The sequence below is a fragment of the Alternaria arbusti genome (assembly GCF_024043155.1).
Source record: "Alternaria arbusti strain BMP 1465 chromosome Unknown scaffold_5, whole genome shotgun sequence".
In the NCBI taxonomy this organism is placed as follows: domain Eukaryota; kingdom Fungi; phylum Ascomycota; class Dothideomycetes; order Pleosporales; family Pleosporaceae; genus Alternaria; species Alternaria arbusti.
This window is the reverse complement of record NW_026249945.1, coordinates 1-14,760: the sequence shown is the minus strand read 5'-3', so window position 1 is coordinate 14,760 and position 14,760 is coordinate 1. Positions and strand designations below refer to the sequence as shown.

Below are 14,760 nucleotides of genomic sequence, written 5' to 3'. Positions count from 1 at the left end.
TCAGGGTCACAAACGCCTAAGTCTCACCCTCGTTTCGTCAACTATCAGATGTCGTCTTGTCTTCTTGTCTAAATCCACGCTAATCTAGGGGAACAAAAAACATCCGAGAGCCTACTTTAACGTTAGTTTATCTACTTTGCAAGTTCTTGTTTCAACGTAGTCTGCAGACCTGTCCAGCGTTCTTGTATGAGGTAGATTCATATAAATTCGCGGTCTAGCCGCCAATATCCTCTTTACACAAAACAGTCGGTGCGCGTTTCCATGTCTGGTCCTCGAAAGTGCGCGTGTTCACCTTCACTTCACCGTTTGCTTCCAGGTAACCGCGCTTTGACCATTTTTGAACATCCATAACGGCCATTGTGACTCTGCGTCTTCTCTCCCGTAGCTCCAACATCGGAGCACACCGCGATTCAAGACTTCGTCAACACTCGGAACCAGGATGTCGGAGGCTTTCGTACCTTGCAGCAACCTCCCCGGAGATCTTAGCAAATGGCTTGGTCCCGAGCGGATATCGCTGGAAATCGGCTATGGCAGCGATAGCGAAGTGTTCGACGCGCCGTTGAGGCAACTACGCAACACGTCTGACTACTTCTTCGATCAGTGAGTCTACTACCTCTTATTACCTCACTTTGGAGACATCCTGCACAATATCGCACAAGTGTCACCAAGCGAACTCATACTAACATAATCTAGACTGGACGACTTATCCGAGTACTTCAGCCTGCCTGATGTATCACCACGCAATTTCCGCATCTACCTCGACTTCCTCAAGACCGGTTACCTCAATCAACCCGATTCGGACGATATCACTGATCAGAGAATCTCTTTCGGTAGACTCATCCATGTCTTCATGTTCGCCAACGAATTAGGGATCATTTTGCTCCGAAATGCGGTTCTAGACGAATTCTTCCTGCGCATCTACGACAACCCTGACGATCTTCCGTACAAGTGTATTTTCAACATATACAAAGCTACCACTCCGAATTCTTCCCTACGTCACCTAGCTGTCGACGCCGTAGTGAAGATTGGAAAGAAGGCGGATGTCAAAGAATGGATGCACGACCTGCCGAAACAGTTCTTGATGGACTGCTTGACTTCCGCAAGCGAAGATCGGATAGTACCCTTTCCCAAACATCTTTCCGAAGATGACATCATGGACCGGCTGGAGGGAATGAGGAAGGCGATGTGTGAAGTGTTCCATGTCCACGATTCTGAGCCAGATGATCAAGAATTGGGGTCGCAAGCTGGAACTTCCGTTCGTACAGAGGACAGCCGCCGACCCGGAAGAGGAGCGGAGAGAAAAGGAAAGGAGGCTGAAGAGGACGCAGAAGATGAGGCTCAAGCTCAGAATGTGGACTCAGAGTTGCACGAGACGTTTGATGAGGAGTCCGCTGCGAGGATGGAGTATGTCATGGGGCCGTTGCCTATCAGAGAGAGGCATTAGATGTCCCTCTGTTGCCCACAAATCCTCTAGATACCCCCACATTGTACTTTTAGGCATATGAAAGCGATCGGACACATCCTTGATGACCGTCGTTCTGGCAACGAGTCATCTCTTTGTCGATGATTAGGTAGCACTCCTACCTCATGCGTCAGGCGATACTTATCGTTTTGAAGATTATACAAACGTTCTTATCAACCGCGATCTTTCTAAGCCACCGAATTACATTATCGTGGCGACCGAGTAAGACAATCCATTCCAAACGCTGAACCAGGCACCAGTGCGAGAGACTAAGGCAAACGCTCTTGCAGAGCGCGTGCCACGCTGGGTATTCGCCCAATGACGTGTCTCCACCGTGCGCACAGGTAAGTGAGGGGTAACCGCAGTCCGGATCTTAGGGTGAAGGACGGGACTCACTTATCATAAAGACTGGAGGGTATAAAGAAGCGAAATTTTCTCTCCACTCTTATTCTCCAGTCTCACCACCAAAAAAATCTTGGAAAGACCCGGTTCAGGCTGCGGACATATTCAACTTACTATCGCACAAATCCTATCCAAGTCACCGACAATTCTCGTACTAAGATGAAGTCTTTCTTCGCTATCTTCCTTGCCGCTTTGGGCCTCTTGACTTGCACTGTGCGTAACTTCCCACCGATTTCAGCAATTTCTTGCGCTCAACATCGACTAATTTGGCCAATAGACCAACGCCACGGCTGTGCCTCAAGCCCAAGATCTCTCCATGGGCAGCGTTCAGATATCCGGCGACAACATAGTTCTCGTAGAGCTGGAGGTAACCGACGACCGGTTCCCCGACGTCACCTTCACGGGCACCGCGGAATCTGTCTACGAGGAGATGAAGGCGCTCAAGCCCGAGGCCTTCCCGGACACGAAGGATTTAGATGTCGCCCAAGCGCGCTCCTTGCACAAGCGATCAACCGTAAGTCTCCAAGCTCATGTCACCCTCGGAACTTTAGTCATGCATGCTCACACCATTGTCAATAGCTCAACTGTGAATGGGGCAGAGATGTCTTTGGCCACAAGTCTTGCAACGACGGCTGGAATCGCCTGAACGGACTTCACCACACCTGGTACTGTGTCAATGGTGGATTCAATCACTGCGCCATCGTTAGCTGCTCATACAATTGCGCTGTCTACTTATGCAACTTGGTATGTCTTATTTACCCCAATACATTTGAGCATGAAGAGCTGATCTGATGACTATTGTAGCGCGACACTAGATTCTGTGCTTTGGGCAGCGATATTGGCGTCGACATGGACTATATTCGCAATACCTGTGACAGCGATTCCACCAAAGTTCCTGCTGGGCGAAGGGATTTCGATGAGCACTGGATCGGCCTCAGTATGGTCAATAATTGTTAAAGGATGACGATCAGGCCCTACTTCGAAGATAGAACCGTTATTAAGGGCCTTGTAGTTCTGCATTCCTTGGTCTGGGTACCTCAAAGCATTGAGGATATTCTTTCTCCCAAGCCCAGCATGTCTTTGCCACTTATTCATCCAGCCCAAGATATAGTATTAGCAATTCTGGGTTCAACATGACCTTTTCCAGCTTTGATATCATCTCCTCCTTACTGCCACCTTCCCCCAATATCTTTCTGATGGCCGAAGAACTAACCTCTTCTCTCTTCTCATCACCCTCAGTATCTCTTCCACTACCCAAAAACGTCACTGTACCCCCAGTCTTCTTGTGGCAAACCCATGTCGCCCCCACTCCCTCGTGGCATCTTACCAGAATTGCATGCAGCAGACTGTCTTGCCTTGATCGGACATGCGGTTCGCCTTCCAAAGCAGCATGCCCACCGCAGTACTCTTGGATCCGTAGAGATATGCGACATTCGTGACTCGCGCCTCCGCATTCATAGCTGAAGTTTCCCTTCCTGCTGGTTGGTGTAGAGATCAAACGCCAAGATCTACACCCAGGTAACCGTGTGGGCGGACGCTCTGGACCTTTGAACCATCTAGACGGCCGTGTGATGTCGCTGGTGATTATTTCTCCCCATTGTAAGAGCCAAGAGAGCTTTGTTTCCACTTCCTCGCGTTCGAGTTTATCGCTTCCAGCTAGGACCACAAAAGAAACTTGAAATCCGTCTTTCTTCGCTTCTTCGATCAGGGTAGTCTCGTGTGTTTGAAGTTCTGTGCGATGGCCTTTGTAAAACCAACTCCAGCGCTGCAGTAGGTCGTTTTGTAGTAGCGCGATTCTTTGTTCTTTCTCGGTGGCGAAGATCTTTTCGTTGACTATAGCGCCGTCTTTCGCTTTGAGTCTATCGCGAAGTGGAAGGAAGACAACGGCGATGGTGGTGGAGGAGCTCCGTAGGAATGTGTGAAAGGCCAGTTCGAAGTGACCAAGATGCGGTGGGTTGAAGGAGCCTGTGTACATGATGATCTTGTTCTCGCGATTGCGATGGAGTACTGACGCGTGCTCTGGTGAGGTGAAGTACGAGTCGGAAGGGGTTGGGAGCGATATGGAATTTGAGGCTAGGCGAATATAGTGTTCCAGTGGGGCGGTTGCGGATTCTGAGTACGGGTTGTGTGCGTCGGTGGAATCTCGCTGGGATGTATCCACAATGGACTCCTTGAGTGGCGGGTCCAGTGACTCGCAACTAGGCTCGCGTTGTCTTTTGCGCGAGATCTGCGGTAGAGGGCGAAGTGACTGAGCAGCGTCCAAAATATCTGGCGATACATTTCCCGCCGGTAGCTTCTCATCATCTCCGGGTTCCAGTATCTCAACTTTTCCTCCAGGATCTTCGTGGATGATGACACACGAAAGCGCAATATTCGCTTCGCGCCTTTGGCGCTCCTTCATTTTCTCGCTCTCCTCGTCTTCTTCGCCTTGGCGCATGGTGGTTATGGTGAAAATTGGTGGGAGCGGTGGGTCCGGACGCGTCCCTTGCAAAATCAGCCGTTTGTATGACAATGAAAGTCAAACCGCGGTGAGCGGCCGATTGCTCGTTCCGGTGTCTGCACACCACACGAACACTGAAAAATTCTGATAGGAAACTCTTCAAATAGCCAGTGGGAAATCCTTCGAGCGAGCGCAACATGCTCTCAACGAGAAAATTGTTCTTCTATAGACGTCAACAAAATACAACGAATGTCGAGTTACTTGCAGGGATAAGTTCCGCCCACGATTGTACGTTACCCTCCCACGGTTCAGCATTTGACTGACCCGGATCACTCATAGGTCACGACTGGACCACCTGGCAACTCCTCAAGCCATCCCTCAACGGGCTCCTTCACAGCCTGTGGTACTCCACACTTGGTCGACACATCAGCAGCCTGTGTCGTCAACCCCGTGCATGTGTTCCCGAAGCAGCGTTGGTCCATAGCTTTCTGCAGCGCTCCCTCTTTCCAGCCAAAGACATAATCACCGTGCTGACCGTAGCCAGTCCTACACATAGTTAGTGCCGTTATCCCACAGTCGCTGCACGCCACTCACGCATCGCCCATGCTGTAAACAAACGGCTGCGACCCGTCCTCAGGCCAGAGAGCCGCGTCATTGAAAGGTGTAGTATCCCACATGACCTCGTACATGAGCTGAGGCATCTTTACTGGATGAGTCGATGGGCAAGGACCGCCAGATTCGAAAGAGCCAGATGTAGGGTACGCGACGTGGTCTTTGTGGTTCGGAGAATCAACGTTCTTGCCATCCCAGCATCTATATTCAAGATTAGCGATACGCTCGAAGCCAGGTAAAATGGAGTCTACAAACGTTGGGAATGTAATAGTCGTCCGGATTCCACCTCCACACATGCCCGGTGGCAAGCTCGCTGTGTCAAACTCTCCGATACATGGGGCCCCACCAAAAGGATCTTGCTGTTTGTTCGTGAAACAGCGATGGCAGAGCTGTTTCTGCTGACCCTCCTTAGCTCTCAAGCCTGGATTACCAACCAGCATCCTGAAACCCTTGGGAAACGCGGTCACCGTACTCTTCCCGTCGTATGGCGGGATGTAGTACACCGTGACGCCTTCTCTGCCTTGTAGACCCAAGTTGACCATCTGTGGGACGCGTTGGAAGGTGCCGTTACGCGCTTTGAAGTAGAGATTCGCGGTCCAGTAGTTTGAAAGGTCTTCGGCAAAATCGCAGGTTGTGCAAGTGGCTTCCGTGCTGGGGTCGAAGTCGAGCGGTGGCATGGAGACATTGAAGGCGTTTCCGCCGACGATCTGGTCTAAACAATGACATGCAAATTTAGTATACGTACTGTATCAACGTAGTATATGGGCATCGCTTACGCATATGTGCTGAAGGTGCAATGCCGGGTTGGACAAGTGGGTCGATACGGTCGTAGACTAGTTGAGAGCACTGGAAACGTAACATCGCCGCTGTTGCAAACTGTCGGGCCTCGAGGTCGTGAGCCGGCGATGATGCGACGTTGTGGAACAAAGAGGTGAGCGTGAGCGTGAGCGAGGACCAGTACATGCTGACGATCAAGTGGTCTGAACGATCCAAGTGGACAATGACAAGGAGAAAATGGAATTTAGATGTTGGGATTCAGGAAACGTGCTGTTGTGGTACAGGAGTCTCATAATATATCATGAGTGACGTTCGAAGCAAGGTCTCCACATGGAACTCACCCCACATCATGTTCACGGTTCGCCATGTCGGGTGGTTCCATCGAAGGACCCTTTCCTGTAGAAGGTTCTAAAGTCAACTGCCGTATATGGTCCTATTGATTGCTTGTATAAATATGTGGGTTGACCAATCGGATCCTAGCAAGTATCCTGGGCGGTTACCGACAAAGTGAGCATGCAACAAGGGTGGAACAGTCCGTGGCCAGTGGGAACTTGAGTTCCCTAATGGCCTGGGCATGAATTGCGGGATGCATGGGGCCCACGAGGGTGTGCTCCTGGATTGCTGCGATGACGTAGTGGCGAAGGGATGCCGGTCCTGAAGAGGATGCCGGGACGCATTATCCCGCACGCAACGCAGAGTGCTGTATTGACGGAAGGATTCCCAAATCTCGGATCAGCGTCCAATCAAACCAGAACGGGATGGATGTATCAGTATTTGAGACGAGGGTGGTGACGGAGCTGAAAATCAAAGTAGCCTAGGACGATAACTGGGTATTGAATTGACAAAGAGAATCCCATTGGGTTGTATGTACATGTCAGTTGAGTCTGCATACAATTTACCAGCCCTCACCGGGCTTCCTTGCCTATACACTGTTAGCAATAGTCCACACCGAACCTTAATGCACTTACCAGCAATGCACCCTTTCCACCCAGCTCAGCCTCCAGACCATCTGGGTAAGTCTTGGGCGCACTGAGCTTGTCGGGGTAGAAGGTACCAACAGCCGCGCAGAGTCCGAAGACAGAGGCGACGAAGGTGCCCAGTAGGACGAAGCCCCATTGGGGGGTGAAGTGGTTGTAGTCGTGGAGCGCTAGTACACCCATGATATCGTTGTCCTCGTGGCAGGGCTCGCCATAGTTGCGGCGCTCCTGCTTGTCCCAGTAGTCGCCGTACGGGTCGCGGTTTCCTCGCTTCTCAGCGGGAGGGTTGATGTAGCCGCCGTTCTGTCATCATCAGCACTAGGTCCTTCCTGCCTTCTCTAGAAAAAGTGGGCGTACTTGGTTCGGGTCTGTGAGCTCAGCGTGGGTCTTCTCAGCGTCGGTGAGGGCGGTTCGGATTTGGGTGAATTGGGGTCGTGGCCGGGCTACGGCGGGGACGACGGCTCGAGCCAGCGGGCGTGCCGCTACAATGCGCCTGGGGAACATGCTAGAGCCGAGTGAGTATTTGCGCGATGCGTGTCTTTGGTGTTTTCGTACGTTGCGGCGCAATTGCGGGGGTTGGATGGGTTGCAGTATTGATGTGTCGTTCGCGATGAGCTCAGTTGCGGCCCCGGTAATGCTTGGCGGAGAAGTGGGTCTAACTGCTCTGCGTAGTACCACGACCGGTCACGGATGTGACACGAAAGGCGTCTACGCGACTGAGCAACCCGACGCCTGCCTGAAAGAATCTGCGGAGGTTTTAGACAGCCTCAGTCACAGCATTCTCAGACGTGATATCCAGCATTCCGCCGTCGTTCACGTCAGAGGGATGGCATGCGCGCCCGTGCCGGTATTTAGCGTGATCCCTACCAAACATTATCGCCGGCTCTGTTTTTACCATCTCACAACTTCGACATAACACCGCATCATCCCAACGCGAGCCCGAATTTGAAATCCGGTCCCATCACCGTCACCAGCACGCGTCAGGCTATCTTGCGACTCCGAATTCGAGCTGATATATGTCGATTTGGCCGCGCGCCGGGTGGTCAACAGGCTCCCCAGGCCGCCGCTCTCGCCCTTCCTGAATGGAAGAAGTTACCGCCGCGGATCGCGACATCGACTCCATCCCACCACGCGACTCGGCCGCCGCACACAACCCATCCGACATCACACACAATGGCGAACAGAGCGAGAACGACAGCGCACCTGTGATCAAGGAGGAACATCCGCCGGCACCTGTAAATGGCGATGATGGTGGCGTCATTGAGCGGCCGCCAAAACGGCGGAAACTCGAAGACACCACGCCGCGCCGCTCAGCGTCACGCGCCGCATCGCCGCCCTGGAAGTCATTCGTGGCTGATGGACCGACGACAGTCTTCGAGAATGGCGTCAGGAAATCATCACGTGTGAGCAAGGATGCTGCACCGCCAACGCCGGAACCTGTAAAGCGGAATTCTCGCCCGTCCAGCAAGGCGACGCAGACCAACGGCACCCCTAAGAACGGCGTCAAGCGAGAGTCGCGCAATGGCTTAGGGCCCATATCTGTCTCGAAAGGGAAGACGCCATCCACCATCACCAAAAAGGTGTCCGCACAGTCTCTGGCAACGCCGGCGCGCAAGTCTGAGCGCCAGAGAAAGCCTCCAGCACTTGCGACAACTTCGCCCGTCACGTCGCCAGCACTGCAGAATGGATCGCCCGAAGGCACGCGCAAGCGGGTCGGGCGCTCTCGGAGGGGAGCGCAGCCACTTACCGATGATCTAGGTGACGAGCCCATGGACGATGCCGAAACGAACGGACACGATCCCTACGCCGGCCTGTATGGATCGCCCGACGACTCGAACCCATCTATGCCTGCCCCTCGTCTCCGCCTGCGACTGCGAAAGCCCGACCCTCCCAACCGCCATCCCCACCATGCCCCGCCCAAGTCAGAGTACGCGTCGCTCGAAGAGTGGCTAGGACAAGACGACCCGTTAGACGGCGAAGAGGCGCTTCGGATCACACAGGAAAAGGCCGAGGAAGAAGCCGAGCGCCGGCTGCAGATTGTCGAGGCTGCTGAACATGGAGTTCTAAGCCAGGCACGATGCAGCGTATATGCGCCTGAAGCAGCTCCAGAGCCACCGCCACAATACGGACATTGGGACCACGTTGTCGCTCATGCCCTGCACTTCAACAAGCTATTGAAGGAGGAGAAGGCATTCCATCGGCGGACGGCCAAGATCTTGGCCAGAGAAGCATACGACTTCTGGAAGAACAAGTTCAAGCGCAAGAGCCAAGATGAGATCGAACAGGAAGAGACCGAGCGGCAAGTGACGAGATACAAGCAGCTCGTGAAGGATGTCAAGGACGCATGGGGCTTGGTCAGGGTTGAGATCGACAAGGAGCGTGTGGCTAAATATGAGGAGGAACAGTTGCAGCTCGGACACAAGGCCATGGACGACATGTTTAATCAAGCGCAAGAGATTCTGGGTGGTCGTAACGCTGGCGACGGGGCCTCCTCCTTGGTCAGCGAAGACCGTGATTTCGATGAGATGGAATCCGAAAGCGGGGTGTCGCATGCCTCACAACAACAGCACGACGACGATGTCATGTCTTCCAGCTCTGATAGCGAACAAGAGAACGAGCAGGACGAAGATGCGAACCTCACGGCCGAACAACTACGCGAGAAGTACGGACAACTTCCCGATCTCCCCGAGAGCAGCTCCGAGGCGGAAGTCAACTCAAACGACGGCGAAGACGATGACGACGCTGATTCCGAAGAGGGTACTCCTGCGCCAACACCCGATCCCGACCTCGATGTCGACAACACGAACGAGCTTCCAGAGAACCCATTTCAACAGACGAATGGCTTTCACGACCACGAAGAAGATGGGGATAAACAGAAGCCAGACTATATCGATCCTGCTACAGTGGAGCTCGATCAGGTTGATGATGCTTTGCTCGATTCTGAGGACGACAAGGGCTCGGAATCTGGTAGTGAAGCTTGGTCGAGCAACGAAGGTTCGGATAGCGAGGGTGATGGTCATGAAGAAGCCGGCTCGGAAGAAAACGACGAGGATGAGAGTGAGGGAGAAGACTTAGGCATGATGGGTTTCTTGGCACCTAAAGACATCAAGAAACTGAAAGAGGCCGCCAAGACCGCGATTGACGATGTGGAACCGGAAGACCCGGCAACTCAGCCCGAACAAACGAATGGCCATGCTACATCGCCCGCGGAAGTCTACGAGGAGAAGCCACATGTGAATGGTCATGATTCTGTCGCTGAAGTAGACGAGCCACATGTGAACGGGCATTCTGAAACAGAACCTGCTCCTACCGTCGAAGCAGCTGAACCAACTCCGATGGAAGATGTAGTACATTCTAAAAGCGCTTCTCGATCACGGCATACATCATCCCCACCAAGGACCGAGGTGCCATCCTTACTACGCGGTACCCTCCGAGAGTACCAGCACGATGGTTTGGACTGGCTGGCGAACTTGTACGAATCCGAGACAAACGGAATCCTCGCAGACGAGATGGGTCTGGGCAAGACTATACAGACCATCTCACTTCTTGCCTACCTCGCTGTTCGTCGCGAGATATGGGGACCACATCTAGTCGTCGTACCCACCAGTGTCATGCTCAATTGGGAGATGGAGTTCAAGAAGTTCTTGCCAGGCTTCAAGATTCTGACATACTATGGCGACATCAATGAGCGAAAACGAAAGCGCATGGGCTGGCGCAACACTGGCAAGGACATGTACAACGTCGTCATTACCTCCTACCAGCTCATCCTCCAAGACGCAGCAGCCTTCAAGATGCGTCCCTGGCGTTACCTGGTCCTCGATGAAGCCCACAACATCAAGAACTTCAAGTCTCAACGATGGCAGACTATGCTTAACCTTAGAACAGAGCGACGGTTGTTACTGACCGGTACGCCTCTACAAAACAACATCGATGAGCTTTGGTCGCTGCTCTACTTCTTAATGCCAGCTGGCTTTGCCGGGGAAGGTCGCATCGCGGGACTGGAGGAGTTTACCTTGGCTCTCAAGAATCCTACTTCGCAGATTCTCGATCAAGGTCGGCAGCAGCTTGATGCGGAAGCGCAGAAGGTTGTCAAGCGGCTTCACGAAGTCCTTCGCCCCTACTTGCTTCGAAGGCTGAAATCAGAGGTTGAGAAGCAAATGCCAGGGAAGTATGAGCACGTGGTCTACTGCAAGCTTTCCAAGCGGCAACGGCAGCTCTACGATGGGTTCATGGGCCGCGCCTCGACCAAGGAGATCCTGTCCTCCGGCAACTACATGTCGATTATCAATTGCTTAATGTCATTACGAAAAGTCTGCAATCACCCCGACCTGTTCGAAACAAGAGCCATTGTAACGTCCATGGCCATGCCCAAGTCAGTCGCTGCTCAGTACGAGATCAAGGACCTTCTCATCAGGAAGCGACTGCAAGAGGGCATGGAAGATAAGCAAGTAAATCTAGACGCCTTGAACTTGGTGTTTGCGCGACGGGAACAGACGCAGTTGGGTCATGCTAGACGCACCTACCCTATTCGCGCCACACGGCCCCTGGAGGATCTGATCGAGCGCCAAACACGGCGCATCAACAAACCCATCGACAAGGGCACCTCTTCACTACAAGCGACTATGGCAGCGATGGCGAAGCGAGAGCAAGTGGCCGTTCGGGACCACTTGCAAACATGTCTTAACCTTACTCGCGCGCGTACCCAGTTCATGCCGATTTACGGAAAGGACATCATTGACGCACTGACCGTCGATTGGCACGATTTCACATTTGGGGCTATCACTGAAGGGAAGAGAGTGGCTAAGCCTCTCCTCTACCGAACCCATCACACTCCACATCCCAACTACCACGGCTTCGGTCAGGCTCAAATGCAGCCAAGACAAGAGGAAGCGATTCACTATGACATCGTTCAACGTCATCATGGTCTACTCGGATTCAGGTCACCGCGTTCTCATCGTGTCTTGTCGCACTGGCATGATCAACAAATCACCCATTTCTATGATATGATCCCAACATTGGAGCAGCGTGCTGAGGCTATGGAGCCTCTCATTACCCGCTTCACATGCGTTACGCCTGCCGTTGCAGCCGAGGAATTAGCACCTCTGACCCTATCCAGACGTGGTGTCCAGCTGATTCGATCGTCGGAGGCAGCACACCAAAAAGACCCCTTCCATTCTTCGCGCATCCGACAATCGATCGCCTTTCCGGACAAGCGTCTCCTTCAATATGACTGTGGCAAGCTTCAGCGTCTTGCAACACTGCTTCGAGATCTACAGGCTGGTGGCCACCGCGCGCTCATCTTTACCCAGATGACAAAGGTTCTCGACATTCTCGAGCAATTCTTGAACATTCATGGATATCGCTATCTGCGCCTTGACGGGTCTACCAAGATCGAACAACGCCAGATCCTTACTGATCGCTTCAACAGTGACCCCCGCATCTTATGTTTCATCCTGTCATCTCGATCCGGTGGTCTTGGTATCAATCTCACGGGTGCTGACAGCGTCATCTTCTATGATCTTGATTGGAACCCCGCGATGGACAAGCAGTGTCAAGACCGAGCCCATCGTATCGGTCAAACGCGCGATGTGCACATCTACAAGTTCGTCAGCGAATACACCATCGAAGCCAACATCCTCCGCAAGTCGAACCAGAAACGTCTGCTCGACGACGTCATTATCCAAAAGGGTGACTTCACCACAGACACCTTCAACAAAGTCACCTGGCGCGACGCACTCGATGAGAACCTGGGAATCGACACGAACGACGAAGCGGGTGCAGCCATGGAACGTGTGCTCGGCGAGAAGATTGGACTGTTAGGTGACGCGCGTGTCATGGGTACAGTGGAGGATACCGAGGATCGCACGGCTGCTTCCATCGCACAGAAGGAAATTGTCGATGAGATTCAAGAAGATCAAGTCGACTTCAACGAGAGTCTGAACGCCACGAGAGCCGCCTCGGAAGCCGCTGCTGCCGCCAAAGCGAACGAAGACCTCGACATCGACGGCAACGAGAAGGAGCGGAGGCACGTCGACGAGTACATGCTTAGCCTGTACCGGGAAGAATACGGCAAAGAACCGTACCGGCCGCCAACGGACCGGCAAAAGAGGAATCGCAAGGGACAGGATCCTCATGTGCGGCACAGAAAGAAGAAATACTAGTAATACACAACTCTTTCTATTGAGCGACTTTGGGGTTTAGCGAGCGTGTTGGAAACTGGAAAAATCATGTATTAGTAGTTGTACAATCGTAGAAAGAGCGAGTAGCATTTGCATGGTCTGGCGTTTTCTCCGATAGGGAGAAAGAGAAATGAGATAAGTGTACAATCATTAAGAGCAAGTACTGCAATTGTGGTGAAAGAGTAGATATGTCTGGCGCGAGAGTTCATCGGTCATGTTGCCAGTATAGACAACGGGGTTACAAACCCGAAGCTACGGAGTCCTTCCTTCAGTCATTTTAGCAATCTGGTGAAGGAGGAAGAGACTATGCTGTGTAGGGACGGCTGCGGATGTCGAAGGGTGTAATCCAGAGCCCGCCACTCAGAGTGGACCTTGAGGAGTAGATCGGTCCGAACGGTGAGTAATTTCCAACCGTTGGCGATATGTATACTCCAAAACGAAAAGCAGACAGTAGTCTCTAGTCAATGAACCCGGGTCGTCACCGCCTGCTGGACCCTGACCGTTGCTCCTGCCTTAACTGCTCACTGCCAAGACCGCGCTACTAGGCCCAATACTTTTCACCGTCACCGTCACATCAATCTGATCCATTGAAATACCTATCACGACTGCGACCAGCTATCACGACAAACACAACCGTACGCGATGGCGACTCCAGAGAAGAAAGAGGAGCTCAAAAAGGTCAGGCCGTTGCTCGAGCTGGCCAAATGCTCCAAAGCTACTCCTCCGCCTAACCCGTAAGCACCAGTAGATTTTTACGATTAAGCAAGTGGCTAATATGTGAAGTAGTGAAGACTACGGCCCGATCATCACCGTTACAGTCGGCAATTGGAGCTCGAAGCGCGAGTTCCACGTCTACGAAGGCCTTCTCTCTCACTACTCCTCCTACTTCAAAGCTGCCGTAAAGGATTGTTGGGGTAATTCAAAGACTGTGGAGCTGAAGGACGATAACCCGGAGGTTTTCCAGGCGTTCTTTCACTGGGTCTATACAGGAAAGCTCTACTTCGCACTCGACGCTTCAGGGGAAGTTCCTCTAGACTTCCCCTCATCTACGAGATCTACATTTTCGGTGATGCTCGCGGGGCTCCTGATCTATGCAATGCCGCTATCGACCTTCTTATTCAAAAGATGAATCAGGAGTGGGCGTTTCCACAGCTGCACCTCTCCTACATCTATGAGAACACATTGACCGGATCAGCTCTTCGAAAAGTCCTTGTGGATTTCGCTATAGACACCTCTCGGTTCACGGAGCTAGTCGATCCAAGCCAGCGAGCGAAGGAAATGGTGTCTTATCCTCACGAGTTCTTCGCTGACCTGGTCGTGGCTTTCATGGCTCTTGAAACAGCACCCATTCCATCAAGTGTGGGATATGCGACACCGAGCGGCGGCAAGACCCTCGATTGGGCAAGTTTCATCAAGCCCTTGATATGTTCAAGATATCACGATCACCCGTCACCTCCTTCAGCTTGATTGCATCGATGACGGTACAACGCTTCATGCGCGCGGAAAATCGGTTTGAAGAATACATGATTGCTTTTGTCTCACGAGACAGCGGGATACTAGGGCCAGGCAACTACACGACCACTGTGGTCTTTATAGTTGAATGAATGAAAGCTTTCGAGCCAATCTACTTTCACGTCACCTCTATTGTTGCTTTTAACCATATCTCTCAGATGACTCGCGGTAAGCAGATAGTGGTTGTCTTGTTAGCAGCCGGGGGACATGGTTGGAGCAAAGATTGACCAAACCCAGTCTTGCATTATATTTTCCAATTTGACAACCAGAATCTTCACATACGACCATAGGATCATGAAAATTAGGCTTCCCGTCCGCTCAGCCATATACAAGCATGATACCGGCGGATTAGTAGTTAGGTGGGTGACCACTAGCGAATCCCCGCTGTTGTATGTTTTT

The 14,760-nt window shown here is 52.4% G+C and overlaps 7 protein-coding genes across 7 annotated transcripts; 4 read left to right on the top strand and 3 right to left on the bottom strand.

Moving 5' to 3' along the window:
- Positions 1-439: 439 nt before the first annotated feature.
- On the top strand, positions 440-1,444 carry J4E86_004499 (uncharacterized protein; the record flags this gene model as incomplete). The annotated part of the gene is made up of 2 exons (XM_051445037.1): positions 440-600; positions 694-1,444. 2 exons carry the CDS (start codon positions 440-442, stop codon positions 1,442-1,444), a joined length of 912 nt encoding a protein of 303 aa, XP_051303134.1.
- Positions 1,445-2,180: 736 nt separating this feature from the next.
- J4E86_004498 (uncharacterized protein) lies at positions 2,181-2,415 on the top strand (the record flags this gene model as incomplete). The annotated part of the gene is given in 2 exon segments (XM_051445036.1): positions 2,181-2,378; positions 2,392-2,415. The coding sequence occupies 2 exon segments, from the start codon at positions 2,181-2,183 to the stop codon at positions 2,413-2,415; spliced, it is 222 nt and encodes a 73-aa protein (XP_051303133.1).
- Positions 2,416-3,187: 772 nt separating this feature from the next.
- J4E86_004497 (uncharacterized protein) lies at positions 3,188-4,301 on the bottom strand (the record flags this gene model as incomplete). Its single annotated transcript, XM_051445035.1, has 2 exons — positions 3,188-3,342; positions 3,377-4,301. 2 exons carry the CDS (start codon positions 4,299-4,301, stop codon positions 3,188-3,190), a joined length of 1,080 nt encoding a protein of 359 aa, XP_051303132.1.
- A 332-nt stretch (positions 4,302-4,633) lies between these two features.
- On the bottom strand, positions 4,634-5,879 carry J4E86_004496 (uncharacterized protein; the record flags this gene model as incomplete). The annotated part of the gene is made up of 4 exons (XM_051445034.1): positions 4,634-4,850; positions 4,899-5,117; positions 5,172-5,628; positions 5,693-5,879. 4 exons carry the CDS (start codon positions 5,877-5,879, stop codon positions 4,634-4,636), a joined length of 1,080 nt encoding a protein of 359 aa, XP_051303131.1.
- Positions 5,880-6,588: 709 nt separating this feature from the next.
- On the bottom strand, positions 6,589-7,174 carry J4E86_004495 (uncharacterized protein; the record flags this gene model as incomplete). Its single annotated transcript, XM_051445033.1, has 3 exons — positions 6,589-6,615; positions 6,662-6,973; positions 7,028-7,174. 3 exons carry the CDS (start codon positions 7,172-7,174, stop codon positions 6,589-6,591), a joined length of 486 nt encoding a protein of 161 aa, XP_051303130.1.
- A 578-nt stretch (positions 7,175-7,752) lies between these two features.
- J4E86_004494 (uncharacterized protein) lies at positions 7,753-12,831 on the top strand (the record flags this gene model as incomplete). The annotated part of the gene is made up of 1 exon (XM_051445032.1): positions 7,753-12,831. The coding sequence occupies one exon, from the start codon at positions 7,753-7,755 to the stop codon at positions 12,829-12,831; it is 5,079 nt and encodes a 1,692-aa protein (XP_051303129.1).
- Positions 12,832-13,491: 660 nt separating this feature from the next.
- On the top strand, positions 13,492-14,163 carry J4E86_004493 (uncharacterized protein; the record flags this gene model as incomplete). The annotated part of the gene is made up of 3 exons (XM_051445031.1): positions 13,492-13,583; positions 13,636-13,763; positions 13,814-14,163. Coding segments are annotated over 3 exons (570 nt in total), but the record flags the coding sequence as incomplete, so codon positions are not given.
- Between the last annotated feature and the right edge of the window lie 597 nt (positions 14,164-14,760).